Source organism: Sinocyclocheilus grahami, unplaced genomic scaffold (genome assembly GCF_001515645.1).
Source record: "Sinocyclocheilus grahami isolate Dianchi unplaced genomic scaffold, SAMN03320097.WGS_v1.1 scaffold458.1, whole genome shotgun sequence".
Taxonomy (NCBI): Eukaryota; Metazoa; Chordata; class Actinopteri; order Cypriniformes; family Cyprinidae; genus Sinocyclocheilus; species Sinocyclocheilus grahami.
The window spans coordinates 178,711-201,072 of NW_015505637.1; the positions used below are offsets into that span (position 1 = coordinate 178,711).

The 22,362-nt window shown below is 37.7% G+C and overlaps 1 protein-coding gene across 1 annotated transcript in view; it reads right to left on the minus strand.

Moving 5' to 3' along the window:
• The window catches only part of LOC107552787 (partitioning defective 3 homolog), a 145,331-nt gene that overhangs the window by 67,742 nt on the left and 55,227 nt on the right, over positions 1-22,362 (minus strand). Inside the window, exons 9-10 of the mRNA XM_016234778.1 lie at positions 17,330-17,468; positions 5,047-5,233 (exon numbers count right to left, since the gene is read on the minus strand). Coding sequence (XP_016090264.1) covers positions 5,047-5,233; positions 17,330-17,468 — 326 coding nt within the window. The remainder of the gene's footprint in view (positions 1-5,046; positions 5,234-17,329; positions 17,469-22,362) is intronic.

Sequence of the window (22,362 nt, forward strand, 5' to 3'; positions counted from 1 at the left end):
GCCAAAAATGTTGTCCATTTGACTTTTGTTATTGTGTGGAACACAAAGTAATGTGCTTACAACAAATGGGATGAAAAGGATGGAAACGTTAAAAAATTGTCATAATTGTAATCAAATTGCACTTTGTACTTAATATTACGACTCTTCATTTGATAACTTTGTGTGAGAAATTGAGTTTTCTATAATATTTTTTAGTTTATTTTTCTATTACTTTATTTAATTTTATCTACCATTATGTTAAATAAGTTGACGACACTTTCATTATAATAAAAGCCTGGATAAAAAAAACAAGTACCATAATGGTATATAAAATTAAATAAAATACACTTTTTGCATTACATTAATGAGAATTTGGAGAAGTGTGCTCAATCATCATGAAGATAATGTTACGATTTTTTTTTTAAATCTTAAGCTTTATTTTCTTTATTGTCTTTTTGAAAGAAACATAAGAAACATCTTTTTGGAACAACATAAGGCTTGGTAAATGATGACACTTGATGGAGACTCACTGATAGGGAGAAAAGCGGATCTATATGCATATGTGCATGTGTGTGTGTCGTAGGGAGAGATGTTCATCAGAGATGAATCTGAACCCCAGTATGGTGGAAACTCCAGAGGGTGGAGTGTGAAGCACATCTGGGAGGTGTTCAGCACGCACACAATGGGCTTGAGGAAGCTGCAATATGTTGAACATGTGCACAGCTCTGTGTCTTAATATTCATATCCAACAGGGATCCATTAGCATTTGGGGAGAGGAGAACGTGTAATTAAAACAGTCAGCAACATATCAAAACACATGAGATATGACTTCATACGCCTTTATGAGATACTGTATGCATGCCGTACACTGTAAGGTTCGGTTGTGTGCAAACACAAACTACTAATGCATACAAATCAAGTTCTAAAGTTAAATCTCAAAAATCTCTCTGTCAGCTATGATGCAGACCTGAGCGCTGAACACGAGCTGACCATCCAGACACTCCATCAATTAGGCCATTAGAGACACGTCCAATTAACTCTGGCCAGACTGGATCTCTGCTAATAACAAATGACTGCCTTTAAACACACATCACCAAAACCAGAACCGCTGGAAGCTACAGAACAGAGGTCTGAAATTAAAAGATGTGTCTGATTTGTCAGAATTAGGCAGCACTAATGGCGCTTTTTTTTTTTTCTTTCCACTGCATGGTACGGCACGGTACGGCTCGGTATGGTTCACTTTTGGGGGGTTTTCCACTGGGTACAGTATCTGGTACTTTTTTTAGTACCACCTCGGTTGAGGTTCCAAGTGAACCGTACCGTTACCAAAAACCTCCATTTGGGGACGTCCTAATTTATAAAACTGGCGTAAAAATGAAGTAAACAAAGTTTTTTGAAATTGTAAAAATGCAGAAAGTTTTCTGTGAGGGGTAGGGTTAGGGGTAGGGTGGGCTTAGGTTAAAAAGTGTATAACTATCTGTATATAAAAACAATAGAAGTCTATGTAATGTCCCCATTTAGATAGCTAAGTAAGTGTGTGTGTGTGTGTGTATGTATGTGTGTGTGTGTGTGTGTGTGTGTGTGTGTGTGTGTGTGCCTGGTATTTATCACATTATGGGGACCAAATGTCCCCACAAGGATAGTAATACTATTAAATTTTGACCTTGTGGGGACATTTTTGAGGTCCCCATGAGGAAACAAGCTTATAAATCATACAGAATTAGTTTTTTTGAGAAAGTAAAAATGCACAAAAATTACTGTGAGGGGTAGGTTTAGGGGTAGGGTTGGTGTAGGGCAATAGCACACACAGTTTGTACAGTATAAAAACCATTACACCTATGGAATGTCCCCATAAAACATGGACACAACGGGTGTGTGTGTGTGTGTGTGCGCGCCTATTAGGAGTAGGGTTTGGTTTAGTGTTAGTGCTGTTAAATATGCATAATTTACTGTCACTGTTACTATAGTAAATACATGTAACAAGAACACAAGGGTTTTCCTATTTTTATATTCTATTAGGAGTAGGGTTTGGTTTAGTGTTAGCGCTGTTAAATATGCATAATTTACTGTCACTGTTACTATAGTAAATACATGTAACAAGAACACAAGGGTTTTCCTATTTTTATATTATTTTATTTAAGTTCAGTGGTGAAATACTGTAAAATTCAGGCATGTTCTTGACAATACTCATGATATTCACCACCAAAATCATCCCATGATAAAATGACTGTAACGGACGGCCTCCTATGACTTATCGCTCTACCCGCATTCATGAACGCATCTCAAGCAAACATTAGACTTTATTTAATGATCGTTATTACACTGGCTACAAACATGCATGCACACTGGAATGGCTGATTCTGCTCTAACTAGGTCACTTTATTAATGTTTGTGGTTTGGCCCTGCTAAAGAGCCATTTGTCTTGAGAGGAGTCTTAATGTGTTAATGAGAGATACGCTTCTGTGCATGAACCCAGAAAACTGCTGCGAGACGCCATCCTTCACGACACAGAGAGAGAGAGAGAGAGAGAGAGAGAAAGAGAGAAAGAAAGAAAGAAAGAAAGAAAGAAAGAAATTGTGTTTGGAACAGCATACACTCTTAAAAATACAGGTTCCCGAAAGGGTTTTTTTTTTTTTTTTTTAAGACCCATGTTTTTCTTCATTTTTTTTTTTTCTTTCTTTCTTTCTTTGGATGGCGTCTCGCAACAGTTTTATGTTGAACACTAACGGAACAGCATACACTCTTAAAAATACAGGTTCCCGAAAGGGTTTTTTTTTTCAACATAGAAGACCCATGTTTTTCTTCATTTTTTTTTTTTCTTTCTTTCTTTCTTTGGATGGCGTCTCGCAACAGTTTTATGTTGAACACTAACTGTGATTGTGAAACTAAAAACTCTCTATATCAAAAATGTCTCTATATTTTCTTCAACAAAAAAAGAGGAGAAAAAATATAGACCTCTGTGAGTTTTCATGCTTGAAAGAAATTGTGTTTGGAACAGCATACACTCTTAAAAATACAGGTTCCCGAAAGGGTTTTTTTTTTCAACATAGAAGACCCATGTTTTTCTTCATTTTTTTTCTTTCTTTCTTTCTTTGGATGGCGTCTCGCAACAGTTTTATGTTGAACACTAACTGTGATTGTGAAACTAAAAACTCTCTATATCAAAAATGTCTCTATATTTTCTTCAACAAAAAAGAGGAGAAAAAATATAGACCTCTGTGAGTTTTCATGCTTGCGGTTGCCAGATGTCAAGAGTTTAAATCCCCCAATTAAAGCTGCGCTTTATATTTATGATAATATAATAAATCAGGAAACTAGATGAGGTCAAATTAACCATATGTATGCTTATAGGTGAAAGTGCAATAATTCTGATGGAATTTATGAAATCAAAAAAATCATGATTTTTCATGAATCATGAATCAAAGCATCTGACTTTACTTTCTGTTTGCAATGTGACAAATGAACCATAAGCAATATCAATTGTAATTTTTATTTTATCTGTGTGATGTTCCAGTGGTAGCGCCCTCCAGTGGACGTGTAACTATCTCAACATCGGGATGCATACATGTGTACCGTATGAATGTATTGCTGAGGTGATTAATCAGTGAGAGATATGCATGTGTGTCTCCTGTTAAATTAATTTTGTCATACATCTGCATGAGTGTGTAACACAGAGAGAAGAGAGTGTGGCGTGCTTATAAGGCCTCTTAGACATAAATAATTCAGACTAACCCGAGGCAGTGCAGTGTGTGTGTGTGTGTGTGTGTGTGTCTGTGTGTGTGTGTGTGTGTGTGTGTGTGTGTGACAGCACCGCTATGGCCTCAGTCCACGACGACAAACATATGACATCACAAACAAGATACATACAGTAAGTAAAAACAAAACAGACACTGGACCCGAAAGGCTTTGTGGAAAAGTCTGCAGAGAGAAAATTGTCTCATGGGACTGAGAGAGAGAGATTGAAAGTGGACAGAAATTAATTGCTCAAGTCACTTGCTTTAGGAGCCTCTTTTAGCCCAAGGAGCGAGAACTGGACCCAAAACACTCTCTCTCACACACACACACACACACACACACACACTCACTAAGGCAACAGACTACTGTATTCAGGGCTGAAAGTACCAAACAGCTAAATGGTTCCCATAGTGGCCAATAAAACATTCACACACAGGTAGAGTCTGCAGCGTCTGAATGAATGATGAATAATGTGAGCAGGTGGAAAGAAGACTCTAGCCGAAGACTAAAAAGAGGTCCAGTGTATCAGATACGGTCTGTGCGCTTTAGCAGAAAGTCTGAAAGTCTTACTGTTTGAAATTTAGGGTACTTTTCACCATGATATAACCATTTTCATCATAGCTCAAATCTATACTAAATAGTCTGTAACGTGGTAGAGGAAATCCTTTTTATTACAGCTATGGTGGTTAAAGCGGTAGCTGAGTTAAATATGTCGAGATCATTTTTGGTGAAAAGTACCCTAAATTTCAAACAGTAAGAATTTCAGACTTTCTGCTAAAGCGCACAGATCGTATGCATTATTACACACACATATTCAAGACAGGAGCAGCGTCACGATATCTCACACTGCTTCTGAGCCCAAACATTCAACTGAAGCCCAAACACTGATCGTCCTCCCTGCTGTCACCATCACCGCACTCGGTTATTTAGCAGCTCTCACATTTCAGCGCTGTGCAGAAACATAATGGGCTGCGATTTGGCCTTTATGACGGACGAGACATCACAAAACAATAGCTGAGGTCAACCAATGTGCTCCTCAATCACTGAATGCCAACTACAACATTTTAATAATGCATAAAAAATGACTCGCTGTTTGTGCTTGAAGGAAACATTTTATGGTTCGGAATGAGGTTTTGATTTTGTTGTTTGGATGGTTTGATGTTTTAGGTGAGGTGAGAAGGCCGTTTGAACCCGGGACTGTGGTGATTAAAGACCGGTACTTCTTTATCAGTGGAAATATCACTGAGTGCACCTTGAAATTGATCAAATATGCAGTGTACTTAATTCAACCCATTAATGTCCTGATGATTCTGCGGTAGGTGATAGCATTACCTTGCGTCCTGTATCTGGACATCTTTGGGCCAGGATCCTGGCATTTCTGTCACAAATCCCATGTCATCGTGGGAGCTGGATGATGATTGGTGAGACAAGCGGGCAGGAAGAACAGGTGGCCTATCATCTTCAATGATGACGGTGTCGTCCTGGGGCATATTCACAGTGGGGGACAGCTGGTAGTGTCCTGAGACAGAGAGACGACAGAGAGAGTATGTCAACATTATGCTGGGAAAAAGTGGAAGTGCTGATCTTTGAGATCTGCTTCACTGATCTGGAGGATATACTGGCTTTGAATGGCCACAAAAAGTGACTCAAATGCCTCTAAAAATGTAGGAAGTAAGGTGTACACTCAGATATGACCAAACTGTCCCATATAAACATTTATGCACCGCAAAAGCAACAATTACATTTGTGTCTGAAACCAAAAAAAAAAAGGCACTTACTGTAAGTCAACAATCCCTAAAAAAAACACACACACAAAGTAGACGGAGCGTAAACGAAGATGTTTGAGCAGAACGAAAAGCACATGTTCACAATTAAAATCAGGCATTTCCATCCAAACATGAACTTCTGGAGTTCCGCCGTGTTTCGTTCCAAGTGTATTTATTTCAACTCTAAGTCATTTTGCAACTTTAGCAGCTTAAGAGCAATCACATTTAATTATTCCTAGATGAAAAAATAACACTTTTACAATTTTACCTTCGAAAAAAAAAAGTGTGTGGATGTGAAAAACAGTGCTTTTCATTTACGAGAGGTTAAACTCTAAAAAAATAAATAAAATAAAATGACTGAATAATTGTGATTAAAAAAATAAAATAAAATATAAACAACAATAAAATAACAATAAAATAAAATGTAAAATACAAATGTAATTGTTGTCAACCATCACATTTTAAATAAAATAAAATAAATTTTTAAAAATAAAATACAAATATAAATAAAATAAAAAAATCAATAAAATAAAAATGAATTAATAAATATGATGAATTAAAAAAAAATAAAACACAAATAAATATAAATAAAAAATACAATTGTTGTGCAATAAAATAAAATAAAATCAATATATTTTTGCATTTTTCTGCATCTTCCTGCAAGTTCACCAGTGAAGTTTAATTTTTAAAAAATTTCCAAGAAATAATACTACTTTGGAGAAACTCTAATAAAATTGAAAATATTTTTTTTTTCTTTATCATGATATCGGGACAGTTTTATCAACCTGACATTTTTGACTTTTTAATAAATAAATAAAAAAAACGCTGGTCATAGAAGAGTCAAAGAGTCACTGAGTTTATAAATGTCATTTTCTTCAAATGAATTTGCAAATGTGACCCTATAGCATATTAGATAAAGAAAAAAAAATATATAAATTGCCAAAGACCAAGATTAAATTCACATGAAAAAATAAATATAACCAAAACAGAAAGGATCCATACACTTGCAGTCTGTCCATGCAAGGTCATTTTTTGCTCATGCAGGACATGGTTTTAATTGGTTAACTGCTGAATACAGTCATGTTCTTGCATTAAATGAGGCCTTTCCTACAGATTTTTTGACACAAGTGCTGACCTCCTCATACAAGAAGAGTTACTCTTGGCTATGCTAAACGGCGTAAAGGACACCTATAGAAATAGCCACTGTGACACTGTGAAAAGGTTAAAGTTTTTAACATGGAAGATAAAAACGCTGCGACCACAATTCTGCTGCGGACGACTAATTGGTCTACCATTTTATTGAGCTTATATCCCCTGTCCACCCACTTACACTCATGATTTCATGATGAATCATAAAAAATCTGCCTAAAAACGGACCTCTTAATTGCAGGACAAGAAAAATAGTGAAGGCGTACTTGGCTTATAATACATTCGGCTCTGTGAAGAGAACAGGAAATCGGCAGTAGAGGAGAAAATCATTTCAATTGTCTGATTTCTAATGGTTTGTGAAGGCAGTACGCAGTAAGCAGTACTAAAAAAGCCCTGCTGGATGTTCTTGAGAGAGCTTTGTTCTGGAGGGAAGGTGTTAGTGACTGACAAATCCTGAAAAAAATCTTCTCAGCACCTTGTCTTGATCCATTATCCAACGTGTGGATGAGAGTCGATGGGTTAAAAGTAAGACTAATCGTCTTAGTGCTAGTGTGCAAAAAGAACTGCATTACCTCAAGAAACACAATATTCCTCTAGAATCATTTACGGCGATATGCATCCGACAATAAACTTCATAATGCAACCTAAACAGGATGCAGTTTGACTTGGATGGTCGAAGCAAAACCAAAAGACTGTTGCTTTACCCAAAAGAGCTGTCCTTACCAAACACATCATGCTTTTGTTTAATCCTGAAGATTTCTAAACCTCCGCGTCATGCTTGCATCCCGAGGACATTTGATTCAGGTCATTTGAGGATAAGCATCAAGGCTATCATGTGCAGTCTTTCCCAGACCGAAGAAGCCGTTTGTGTTTGTAACTGCCTCTTCTGTTTAATCTGCACTGAATTCTGCTTGCAGGGTGCTGATGGCAATGGTGGTGGGCTACTGTTGTTTTCTGTCAGGCTGCGATCAAACGACCCCTCGTGGGGTCTCCCTTGCTATAATAAATAGACCCCCATGCTTGTTTGCTGGGCCCTGAATCAAAACATTGTGGGAATGGACTGATTGGTGGACAGAGCCGCACTGCCCCCCCCCCCATCCAAAAAAAACGTTTAAATGAAAGGCCAACATGTGGTATTAATCACAACCTGCCATGTATTTAGGAACAAAGTCATCAACAATCAGTTGAAACTTTTCCCAGAAGCAGGGGAGTGAGTGAAAGCCAAGTGTTTGTCATGAATGTGCATCCATAGTGGCTTGCTATGGTCGGGGGAAACCCAGAGGGTCATCATTGAAGTGAGGGACTTTGATGGAGTATGCTTTTTAGAATATACACATTTGACATTGTATTGCATCATGTGTGTTGGCAACATTAGCAGAGTCACATTTGGTTTGAGTTAGGTAACTTGAGAATGGTCTTATACTGTAAACACAGGAAATCATGAAAGAATTAATTGAAACAACAAAGTTCTACATGTACTCCCTGACAAAGTAATAATAATGTAAAATAAAAAAAATAAAAAATGTTTACTGGTGTAAGCTGGTTTTAGGTATGTTTAGTTTAGCTGGTCTCCCAGCCTGCCCATAACCCCTCTAAAACCAGCAAAAAAGACCAATCCTCAGACACTTAACCGCTTAGACAATTAGTCTTAACCATAAGTTGCTTTGGTTGACAACATTCAACACTGAGTAACGTCAAGGTCATGGGTTCGATTCCCAGGGAAAATAATAACTTATAAAATGTATTCCTTGAATACGGTGTAGGTCACTTCAGATAAAAGCATCTGCCAAGACAAACCATTAAATACTGCTAAAAACTAAACTGCTCCAAAAATAGTGTTCTTGGCCAGAGTGCATTCTTACATTTAGCACACTTGATGTGGGCTTGAGGTCTTGTGTTCTGTGCTGCACGTGCCTGTGAAGCTCACGAGAACGGAGAGTGTCCTATTTGTCAATTTACAATTCAGAAGCGTGCTCATAAGCGCCACATATCCATGATTGTGATTAATATTCTTCTTTTTTTTTAATACCTACGGACCACTGAAAGTCAATCAGAAAACGCCTGACTGCAGAATTTCCGTACAGGTCAGGGAATTCAATTTATTGTGTACATTGTTTATCATGTTATTGTTTTATAACTAACTGAAGTGTGTTAATGTGTTAATTGACAGGTCTATTTTGTACACATGCATTGTTTGTGTGTGTGTGTGTGTGTGTGTGTGTGTGTGTGTGTAACAAACCATTAAATACTGCTAAAAACTAAACTGCTCCAAAAATAGTGTTCTTGGCCAGAGTGCAATCGTACATTTAGCACACTTGATGTGGGCTTGAGGTCTTGTGTTCTGTGCTACACGTGCCTGTGAAGCTCACGAGAACGGAGAGTGTCCTATTTGTCAATTTACAATTCAGAAGCGTGCTCATAAGCGCCACATATCCATGATTGTGATTAATATTCTTCTTTTTTTTTAATACCTACGGACCACTGTTTCCGTACAGGTCAGGGAATTCAATTTATTGTGTACATTGTTTATCATGTTATTGTTTTATAACTAACTGAAGTGTGTTAATGTGTTAATTGACAGGTCTATTATGTACACATGCATTGTTTGTGTGTGTGTGTGTGTGTGTGTGTGTAATGCTCTAGAGGCCGTGTCCCTGAGCAGTCTATGGCACAGTAATATCACAGGTCGTCCACTTCATGTTGTGCGAGTGATTCGGTCTCTGTAAGTTTGTTATCTCCCATCAACCCTCCTCCTGTTAGCATAACAGCACTCATTATCCTGTAGTCTTCATCAGCAGGTTAATACAGCGGCTGTGCTAACCTGACAGGCGCAGACAAACCACTTAAGGGACGCCGAGGGAGGCTGAGGAGGCGCTGTTAGCGTGATGCAATTCCCAGCATACCTCTGTCATTCTAGTTCTGGTACAGTGCCATTCACAAGAGAGCAGCGATCCATAGAGAAACGCACCTTGAGGAAAAAAAGGTCAAAGCATCGGGATGCACGCAGGGAAGTGATGAAAGTGTGAAATACTAAAAGCTCAACTTCTCATCTGAGGTATCTATGTCTCATTATAGATTATATATCTGCCCTTCCTATAGATTGAGCTCTAAATCGGCTTTGGCAAGGAAATCGAAATTTGTGTTTGTCAAACACAGACCATTCAAAAGTTTTGTTGTCATTTTTAAAAATTATTATCAAAGAAATCAATACTTTTATTCAGCAAGGACACATTAAATTGCTCAAAAGTGACAGTAAAGACATTTATAATGTTACAAAAGATTCAATTTCAAATAAATGCCATTCTTTTGAACTTTCCACTCATCAAAGTATCACAGTTTTCACAAAAGAAAAATGTGAAGCAAGCAATTTATAGATTGTTTTCATATATAGAATTTTTAGCCATACATACTGTATACATAGTGTTAAAACATTCATGACACTAAACTAACAAAATGAAAACGTTAGAAAGAAAATGACCATTGCTATTTTTGTTTGAATATGCTGCTGCAACAGACTTGCTTTTTACGCAGTTTGCTGCAAGAATTCTGTGAAAAACATCATAATTATAAAAACACATTTTTACATATTTTCTAAAATGCTTGTGTAAAATAAAGTGAGAAAACAGCAGTTAGAAATATTGATTGCCTGTAAATGTTGTAAAATTCTCCAGCCATTAACAGGCGAAGTGAATTTTCACATTTTCTGTGCAAAGTTGTTCCTCCACACTCTTCAGCTCCTGACGCTGACCACACAAAACCACCATAAAACCCTCCCATCCCACTTCCACTTGTTCTGTCCATTCTTTCATTTACAGGTTCTTTGCAAAACAGCACGTTCAGAAGTAAGCGACGGCTCCTCAATTTGCGACACAGTGTGATTTTCCTCTACTGGCTGGACTTTTCATTTCGAACAAAGTTTTGCTCACAGCGAGCGCGACTGCTAATGCACTCCACGTCAAAGAAATTACTGTCAAGCACTTGCTTATTTTTGTACTTTTCTTAAAAGAACTACTCCTTTAAACAATCTATCCCTCAGCGTCTTGGCCAAAGGATGAGGAAAAGAGAGATGGAGGAAGATGAAAAAGCTCATTTGATATAGCCCAAGACATGCATCTGCCACCTGCTGCATTATACCTTGACAAGTAGCTCGTGTAGTAGCGACTTGAGAGAGGTGGATTCACACTGCCAGTTAGATTGATGTAAGGCTGAGTGTATACGCTACATCTTCACACAGTTTCACAGCCAGCAGTTCTTCCCACTGACAGCCACCGACAGCGACTGCGGCCAATCAATGTGATGGCACTATACTGTCAGATTAATAGCCCCGCCCATCACTCTGACTCACAGGGTTCAGTTTTAATGCTCTTTTATGTCTTTATATTAGGACAGATGCTAAACAGAAACTGCATTAAGATAAAATGTTACAAGATTATATTTCAAGATTCATTCATTTTCAACCTAATGCACTGATGGTAGAACAAACATCAGAAACAGCACATGAAAAAACGAGATTAACTTTGAAGTAGTTAAGTTTAATCACCAATGCAGCTGCAAAGACAAGCAACATTAGCTTTACTGTTAATTCGTTTTGTGTTTGAGGAAAGAAGATAATTAGATGTATGATTCATGAGTTTCCACAGCATTTCCCCCACGTCTCCCTCAGATGAATCTATTTTGTTGTAGCATGCACATATTTGGATAAAAGCGCCTGTCAAATGACTAAATGTACTTTATATAATATATATACAAAACTTGCTAACTAAATCACAAGCTCAATCACTACTTAGATCTAAAACCTTATAGCTAATTGCTATCCTGGATTAATATTTGCTCAGCCCTGCTGGAAAAAAAACACATCTAAAACCAGATTAAAGCTAGTTAGCTGGTCTTAGCTGGTTTAAGCTGGAAGTAGCTGGTTTTAGCTGGTCTCCCAGCCTGGCTAGACTGGTCAAGCTGGTTGTTCCAGCCTGACCAGCTAAAGAAGTGGACAAAACCCCTCTAAAACCAGCCTGCTGACCAGCTATGACCAGGCTGGATGACCAGCTAAAACCAGCTAACCAGCTTGGGCTGGTTTTAGCATTTTTTTTTTAAGGAGATAAAAGGGATAACATAGAGAGAACATTGCCAGAACGTTAGCCAATGCTCTGAGAATGCTTCCTGTTAGCCAGGCTGTTAGCCGATTCACAAGGACAAACACATTTCACAGAACAGCTGCTAAATGTCACAAATGATGACCTCAAAATTACCACTCTCACAAAATACCGTGGTGTGACTTATTTTTCTCATTTTATCTTTTTTTCTCATCCTGTTCAAAGGTGCTGTAAATGATTTCCGGGACTCTGTCTAAATGACTACATGCAGGCTGGTTTTAGCTTTTTTTTTTTTAAGGAGATAAAAGGGATAACATAGAGAGAACATTGCCAGAACGTTAGCCAATGCTCTGAGAATGCTTCCTGTTAGCCAGGCTGTTAGCCGATTCACAAGGACAAACACATTTCACAGAACAGCTGCTAAATGTCACAAATGATGACCTCAAAATTACCACTCTCACAAAATACCGTGGTGTGACTTATTTTTCTCATTTTATCTTTTTTTCTCATCCTGTTCAAAGGTGCTGTAAATGATTTCCGGGACTCTGTCTAAATGACTACATGCTAAAATGTTCTGCCACTATGATTACCTCAAGTGCACAAGGCATTGGCTACTGTAATGACTGTCATTCAAAGGTAGATTCATTCAGAATATTCCTCAAAATGTCTCTCTGTGGGCAGAATATGGTTAGCGAGTCTCCAAGAAGCACCAGTTACAGAAACGTCGTTTTACACGAAGGACTGTAAATGCACACATACTGTATATGCCGTTTTTTGGCACAGTGCCTGTTTGCGCAGTTTAATGGGGCTAACCTTTCCCATCACACACTTAGAGGCACTTCTCTCTAGAAATCAACAGTTGTGAAGGGCAAATTCAAATTGGTACACCACCTCCCCTTAAATGAAAGGAAAAAGTCCCTTCATGTGTCACTTTAACTGTGTTTAACATGTTAAAGTAACACTAAGAGCAACCTGAACTTACAAGAATACAAGAATCCAACATCTACAGCACGGCTGCTAAACAGATAAGGTGCAATTTCACACCGTACCACCAGAAAGTAGGAATATATTATATGTGACACGGAAAGAAGAGACACAAATCTATTTAGCTATTTGTAATCTGAACTGCAGAAAACAGCATGAAAGCATCTGTATGTGGTTTGAAAACCAATTAAAATCTGATTTTTGGAAATGCATTTTTGTCATGAATTCGGTCCATGGACTTCCGTTTATTCACCACCAGAGGTCACCCTTTCCATTACATTGACTCTCCCACAACACAAACTGTTGCATAGCACCCCGGACTACATATCCCATCATTCTTTGCACGATTTGCACACTGCACTGATTGCACTCATTGCACACAGCTGTTTCTAATCACCTCATTCACTATATAACACCCACTCTTAACCACTATTCTCTGCTGAGTATTGTCTAGCCTGTACCCCTTTCCGAGTCTCCGTGTTTTCCTTGTTTTGCCTTGCCTGTTTTTGTGGTTTCTGATCTTTGCCTGTTTTCCTGGATTTCTCCCTCTCGTCTCGCCCCTGTGATTCTGTCTGCCGATCGGTGACCTACGCTAGCCCTAGGACTATTCTTGTGTTTGCCCGCCATATACCTGTTTGCCATTGTTTGACCCTGCCTGTTTACCACGTCTCTTTAATAAAGCTTGCAGATGGATCCACACGTCTCACGTCTCGTCAGCCCCGTTACAATTTTGGTCTGAAAGGTCAGATCAAATTTCAAATAGTATTTTTGTGTCATTCAGGATGTGATTTGTATAATGTCAAACACAATGCAATTATTTATTATTATTATTATTATTATGTTTCATGTTTTGTTTGTTTATACCCGCCTCAATTTCAATGTAGATGGTCTTGCATAAACAAATGTATTTTATTTATTTATTTGTTTGTTTCTTTGTATCAATCGGGGCCAACTGTAATTAAATAGTGACAAGTATAAATAAGTAAATACATTAGAATCTCACATTATTCAAGAGGAATTACACCAACTATTTGCACATTTATTTATTTGTTTCTTTCTTTCTATCTTCATTTATTTTATTTACCATTTGTAATGAAAACAGTAACGGGTATAAATACAGACAAAACATAAATAAATAAATACACACCCTAAGATTTATACTTTCCTTAACGCAATTCTTTTTGTAGGAAATCTTCTACTGTTATGTGCATGAGCTCCTCTCCTTGTTCAACTTTATCTAGTCAAATAAATTTCACCTGTCAACTACCAATTTATATTTACTGCACTTTATTCTTCTGAGTTTTCTCAGTTTTCAAGATTTAAAGTTTAAATTGTTTGTTTCTTTGTATCAATCGGGGCCAACTGTAATTAAATAGTGACAAGTATAAATAAGTAAATACATTAGAATCTCACATTATTCAAGAGGAATTACATCAACTATTTGCACATTTATTTATTTGTTTCTTTCTTTCTATCTTCATTTATTTTATTTACCATTTGTAATGAAAACAGTAACGGGTATAAATACAGACAAAACATAAATAAATAAATACACACCCTAAGATTTATACTTTCCTTAACGCAATTCTTTTTGTAGGAAATCTTCTACTGTTATGTGCATGAGCTCCTCTCCTTGTTCAACTTTATCTAGTCAAATAAATTTCACCTGTCAACTACCAATTTATATTTACTGCACTTTATTCTTCTGAGTTTTCTCAGTTTTCAAGATTTAAAGTTTCATTCCTCATCCCGGCCTGTCATAACAGCCAAGCAAGACGACATTATCTCGCTAACCTTGTAGCTCAAACCCTGTCATGTCTGCTCCTTCCTGAGTGACAGCAAATATGTCTGAAATGAGTTGTGGCTGCTGAAGACTATTTTCCTGACAGTGATGCAGCATGCTTTGTCAGTCAGGTCTCCACCTTGGTCCTTTAGAAAATGACCTCTGACAAACGCAACAGAGTCCATACATCAAGGTCCGTCCTCACGTCCTGCAGTGCGTAAAGTTACGTGACAGACATTCAGTCATTCAGAACGTCAGCAATGGACCATTTAATGTGATGTGTTATTGCTGCATTTTTCACTTTTAACAAACAAAAATAATGTGTCATGCAAGTGACTGACAAGTGGTGAAACAATCCTCAGGAGCACGGGCCGAGTTTATGAGATGTATGACAATGTGTCAGGCCTACAACAGCTGAAGGGTGCCATCTTCCCTCAGGTAAACTTTCTCAAACTTTTGCCTTTTTACTTTCCTCCAGAGAAGATGTACAGCTAAACTCCCTGAAGTGCCGAAGTTTTAGAATTTCTCTGCACTGGCGCTGAGAAGAATTACTTTCGTGCTATTTAAAAGAAATTGTCAATGCATACATTTATGCAAACAGACTAAGACAGAATTCTGAGTTCTGATACTAAAAATATAATACAAATACAATAAATACTCATTTTAAATATTAATAAGTATCATTGATATTGATCATTAATTAAATAATACATTTATTTATTATAATAATTATTATTAGTAGTATTATTATTATTATTAAATACAAACTTTCACAATTAATGCATATTGTTTAAAATACTAATGCTAATAAGTATCATTGTTATTGATAATAAAATAAGACCTATTAAATAAGCACCAGAAATAATAATAATAATTATTATTATTATACCATAATAAAATACAAATTATTTACAAAATAAAAAACGTACATGCTTTTTCCATGTTCCACTATAACATGCTTATTCCAGGCTCCACATAAAATAATAAGTCATATTTATTAAGTGATAAGTGGTAGTAGTAGTAGTAATAACAATAACAATCATTTAAAATGTAATCAAACCACTCCCCATTATTTCCTGTCCATACTGTCAAAGAAAGTGACAAAATAGGGCTTAAATGAAGAAGAAGAAAAAAAGCGAGGCTTAGCAAGTGCAATTGGCCATCAGTCGCCTTTGACACTAAATCTGAGGAGACTGAGACGTCATTGACTGACTCATCGTCACACTGCGATGAGAACACACGCAGCAGAGAAGGTCAGAACAGGAGGATGAAGAAAACGAGGGCTGAAGGAAAAGCAGGGGGATGAGGAGGAGGAAGAAGAGGGTTTGCGTCAGGTACTAAAGAGCGTATTGTTCAAGACTGAGTAGTTGATTGTGAAATGACAAGCATGACGGAGAAAGGATTGGTCTGCCGATTCCAATTGTCTGGCAGGACTAGAACTGGAGCTGAGTTTGAGAGAAATCAGGACTGACTTGAAAGAGTCATGCTGGATGAGACACGGGGCTTGAAAATGACATTAACCCCCATTTACAAAACCACAGGAGCATGCTGGGACTGGCTGGGCTGAGCCTGCGTGTGTCCAGCTGCTCATTCATCCATGCATTTAAACCATATATGTCAGGGGAAACAGGTGGAAATGGAAACAGAAGGTCAGGACATACAGTATACTGACAGCATGTGTGCACACATAGTCTTGCAGAGCATAAAAATTACTATTACAATGCAGGCATTTTGACCAAGAACCGTCCACATAGACATGAAGAAACCATCAAATGGCATGTGAATTTTCCTTTTAATGACATATATTCTTAAACCAGATATAACCCTTTGAGCAATCAGGTGAGCTCAAGTGCATCTGGTTCAATTGTTTGAGGCTGTGTGTCCACCAAAATATATTTTTTCCCCTTGAGGCTAGCATACTCTTTAATTGTTTTCAAACGGAGCACAGCATATTTAAATAAGCTGACAGCGTGACGAAGCGGTTCACTTTGTGTTTTTTTCTGGTCGCAAAGAGAAAATGCTTAACTTTGAGTAAAAGGCAATGCTCATCAGTGCCAGTCGTCCAATCACAGTGAAGGAGGGCGGGGCAAATATTGCCAACCGTCACATTCTACTGGAGTAGAACGACTGAACAACAATGGAGAAAGCCAAAATATTGCTGGTCTCCGAGTATCCATGTCTGTACCATATGACATCTCCAGACTATAACAACATTAATATAAAAAAATATGGCTTGGGGGAACATTTGGTTGGGTCTAGCTAAATGCTGCGCCTCCAAAGCAATCTCAAGCGCCCACAGCTGGGCATTTTCAAAAGAGCACCTGGCATTTTCATCTGGCTAAAAACACTTTGGTGGACACACGGCCTTAAAGTGTCTCAAACTAAACTCTTAAATGTGATAGTTCAACCAAAAATGAAAATTGTGTTTTCCCCATACTATGGAAGTCAATGGGGACCAATAACTGTTTGCTTACCTGCATTCTTCAACATATCATTTTGTGTTCAACAGAAGAAAGGAATTTTCTTTGGTTTGGAACAACTTGAGGGTGAGTAAATGATGACACAATATTTATTTTTTGGATGAGCTATCTCTTTAAAATTGTTCAAAGATTAAATGCCATAAACATCACAATCTTTGGCAAATCAATTAAATCTTCTTGGAGCAACCTGGAAACTACCAGCAGACTGATAAAAGCCATTTACAAACTCCAGAACACGAGTAAAGTCAGCTGTTTAGATTGGAGTTAGCTGGTTTGAGAACGCTCTGGTCATTTTTGTGTGAAATGACACACCAGGGCCATCTGAGGCTAAGACTAATATGTGAGTGTTTTTTATCAGCTTACCCATCATTCTACCCATCATGGTGGGTCGTGGGGTGTGGTTGTCATCCAGGCTCTCTCCGGAATACAGCGACTGAGAGATCCATCGCTCATGTTCGTCTCGTGGAGAGTTCAGAAGCACAGGCGGGCTACCTGGAGCCTCCTGGGAAGAAAAAAATAAGATTTTATTTTTAATCTGATGAAATTGTTTTTCTCTCTTTAAGCACAATTATCACACAATTGTGTCAGATGCATGCCTAAAACAATTTAAAAAACACAGAACAAAGAGTAAAATAAATGAATTTCTAACGCCCCCCTCCCCCCGGTTTTCAACAACAAAGACAGTTGTTGCACAGCTTGTAGAGTACATCTTCAGTATCTCATCCCCAGGCACTAGCGGTAATAGAGGTGTCACTGTGCTCTTTTGATTAGGCTGTTGGTGAGTGTGGTCTTTTGTGAGCTCTCATGTCCTTAGCATTATATACTTCCCCCATGGGCCCACATTGCGTGTGAAAGTGCAAGGCTGCACTTTCTCCCAAAGGAACTTCTCCTGAAGGAGGCTGTGTTGAGAATGAGGGGCTGCAATAATCCCTCACCCATTCTCACCTCCTGGGCTCTGGCAACGAGGAAAGACCAAGATCCAAGCTCTCGGAGCAATGGCGACAAGCCTTAAAGGACCAATGGGAATGTGCACAACCTAGCAAGGTATTTTACGTGCCTCAGTGTTCTCGATAGTTGCCAAGCATTTTCTTTCTTGCCCAATTCATCCATCATTCTACATATCCATCTGTCCATCCATCCAACCATCCATTGTTCTATCTATCTATCTATATATCTATCTATCTATCTATCATCCATCCATCATACTATTTTTTCAACGATAGGGTGTTCTCGATAGTTGCTAAGTGTTTTCTTACGGAGCCGACAACCAACCCTCCTTTGATATTCTAATATCTAGGTATGACTCAGGTCCCTCTTTCATTTTAGGTATATTAGATGTTTTACTTGATTTATAGTATGCAAACTTTATACGTCTGATAGCTTAGGAATGTAGCTGCACAATTTGAGGTATCATTTATGTTTTTGGCACAAATGATACAGGATGCATTATGCACCAAGGTTAAATGCTTGTAGGGTAGGGGTTTGACTGAATCTCTAACCAAATTGTGAGTAATAATAATAGGGATTACTACTTTATCTGTCAAAAACATAGACAGTTCTAACTCCAAGAAAATACCAGTGTCTAAGAGTCAACTTGAGTGGAGACAAAGTTGCTGGAAAACCAAGGCCTCTGGGTGAGATGAACACCATGCTCTGATTGGCTGAGGTCAGTTACAGTAACGATCAGGTACTGTAAGTAGAGTGTGGTCGGATCCTCTCTGTGTGACTTTCCCAGACATACTAGAGGAGGCCTATGGAGGAATTAGACTGATGTCTTCTGATCAATAGCAACCAAAAACTATTTTGAGAATCTCGATTCATCCTGGACAGCAGGATGCCCATCACACAATCTTACTCCACTCAGGAGCTCTGTGGCGCTGCATTGGGGACAACAAATGCTGTATTCGGGAGGGAAACTACCAGACTGTTTAATATAGATGAGATGTTTAATGAAGTCTAGAGCTGCTGACTTATCTCGCTGGGCCTGATAAAACAGCACGCATACTGACGCATAGAAGGGGTCAACGCAATTACAACTTCATCCGACGCAAGTGCCACGGGCAGCCTGACAATAAACCGCTCAGCCTGACTCTCCTCAATGAGCTTTTCATTACAAAACCAGGATTTGTTTTATGAGCCTTTGTTAAAGTCTGATGGTCGTGACAGAATGAGAGGAAGATCAAATGGGGAAGATGGGGAAGTATTTCTTAAAGAAAATAGAGGGAGATTGGTTGAACTGATCTGCTTGTGGGAGACAGATCTTTAGCGGCACAGTGTTTGGGAGGGAAATGAGGTGAACAGTTATTACGAACCCGTTTATTCTACCATCTCCAGCTGTAATCTCCCCTAATCTAGTGCTTTCTCAAACAGGATTAGCTGTGGATTAAAACGCCCTCTTCTAGTCTGTCTTCCGGCGAGGCTGTGATTGGCAGTCTGCAGGCTAGTTTGTCCCAAATTTGTCATTCTACCTATCCATCCTTCCATCATTCTACCTATCTATCCATCCTTTCATTCACCCATCCGTCCGTCCATCAATTTATCTATCCTTCCATCCATCCATCCATATGACTATTCATAATTCTATCCATCATTCTACCTATCCATCCATCCATCTGTCCTTCCATCAATTTTTCTATCCTTCCATCCATCCATCCATATAACTATCCATCATTCTAACCATCCATCCATCCTTTTACCTATCCTTCCATCCTTCCATCATTCTACCTATACACCATCATTTTACATATCCATCAATATATCCATCATTATACCTATCATTCTACCTATCCATCCATCCTTCTGTCCGTCCATCAATTTATCAATCCTTCCATCCATCCATCCATATAACTATCCATCATTCTAACCATGTGACTATACTTTGTTCTTCCTATCCATCCATCATTCTACCTTTCCATCCATCCATCGTTCTACCTATTCACCTATATTTTCATCATTCTACCTATCTATCCATCCATCCATCTACTAGTATATCCTTCAAAATGCGAATAAAAAACCTAATTAGGAATAAATGCAACAATTGAACAGTAGTTGTTTTCATATTGTTGCCTTAACCATGTTAAAGTCACTGTAATACAAACTTGTATTCATATTTTACAGTAAAACACAGCTGAGAAAATCCTCTCTGACCTTGGACCACAGGGAGGTTCTCCTTGTCTATATAGCAGCATCATATAGTTATTCTAATCCTTTCTCTAACACACACACACATAATAACACACACACACACACACACACACACACACACACACACGTCCAGACTGGACTGGCCTCCTGATGCTGTTTATGAGGTCTTAATCCAGTGCCCCTCTCTGCCTCTCAGCCTGTAATTACAGGTCTTAAGCTGTCACATACAGCCTCTGCTCTGTCCAGCTCTCTCCAGAGACCCAGACAGCCTCATTAGCCCTCTCTATCGCATCTCTCCAATCCCATTCTGTCTCTCCCGGCATTCATTTGCTCGGCTGTATGAAGAGCAGATGAACCCCGTATGGCAGATCTGTTGTCCTCTCTCACATATTTTCAGTCTATTTTTCAAGTGGATTATGACGGCTACAAGCGCCCGAGGCTGTGCAGCTGTGGGTTGAACTGCTCAAATTTACCCTGTGAATACTGTGCTTTAGAGCCAGTGACAGTTTATTATGTGTCCCCATAATGGGTGAATTAATTCTCTCAGCGGTGCACTGAATTGGTACAACTGCTTTAGTTAAAGGAGCCAAATTTCACACATTTAAAGTCCATATATAATACAACATTAGTAAAGGTTCATTGCACCCAAAACATCATAATTTAGTGACCATTTAGCATCGAAAAGGCTCTGTTTTGATACTGTACCTTTCAGACTATTTATGTACAGTAAGTGACCTTAATTGTGATTGGCTAACCTTAGTGACCTGTGTGGGACCATTGTTTGAATACTGGACATGTGTTGATATATAAATACAGGCAGTCGCATGACAAAGCACTCGTGCTTGTGGCGTCTACAGCATGACTGGAGAGAAGGGATATGAACAGATCAAAATTAGTTGTTCATTAAAAGTGGTAAATCATTGTAAAATTTCAGATTTATAGATTATTACTTATAAATGTTCTTATATATTTAGATTTAAGTATGTTTTACAAATATATTTTTATACATTTTATACAAACCCGATTCCAAAAAAGTTGGGACACTGTACAAATTGTGAATAAAACAGAATGCAATGTAGTTTCAAATTTCAATATTTTATTCAGAATACAACATAGATGACATATCAAATGTTTAAACTGAGAAAATGTATCATTTTTCCCTTAAAATGATAAATTTTCTCAGTTTAAACATTTGATATGTCATCTATGTTGTATTCTGAATAAAATATTGAAATTTGAAACTTCCACATCATTGCCTTCTGTTTTTATTCACAATTTGTACGGTGTCCCAACTTTTTTGGAATGTGTAGCTCTCATGAAATCCAAAATGAGCCAATATTTGGCATGACATTTCAAAATGTCTCACTTTCAACATTTGATATGTTATCTATATTCTATTGTGAATAAAATATAAGTTTATGAGATTTGTAAATTATTCCATTCCTTTTTTACTCACAATTTGTACAGTGTCCCAACTTTTTTGGAATGTGTAGCTCTCATGAAATCCAAAATGAGCCAATATTTGGCATGACATTTCAAAATGTCTCACTTTCAACATTTGATATGTTATCTATATTCTATTGTGAATAAAATATAAGTTTATGAGATTTGTAAATTATTCCATTCCTTTTTTACTCACAATTTGTACAGTGTCCCAACTTTTTTGGAATGTGTAGCTCTCATGAAATCCAAAATGAGCCAATATTTGGCATGACATTTCAAAATGTCTCACTTTCAACATTTGATATGTTATCTATATTCTATTGTGAATAAAATATAAGTTTATGAGATTTGTAAATTATTCCATTCCTTTTTTACTCACAATTTGTACAGTGTCCCAACTTTTTTGGAATGTGTAGCTCTCATGAAATCCAAAATGAGCCAATATTTGGCATGACATTTCAAAATGTCTCACTTTCAACATTTGATATGTTATCTATATTCTATTGTGAATAAAATATAAGTTTATGAGATTTGTAAATTATTCCATTCCTTTTTTACTCACAATTTGTACAGTGTCCCAACTTTTTTGGAATGTGTAGCTCTCATGAAATCCAAAATGAGCCAATATTTGGCATGACATTTCAAAATGTCTCACTTTCAACATTTGATATGTTATCTATATTCTATTGTGAATAAAATATAAGTTTATGAGATTTGTAAATTATTCCATTCCTTTTTTACTCACAATTTGTACAGTGTCCCAACTTTTTTGGAATGTGTAGCTCTCATGAAATCCAAAATGAGCCAAT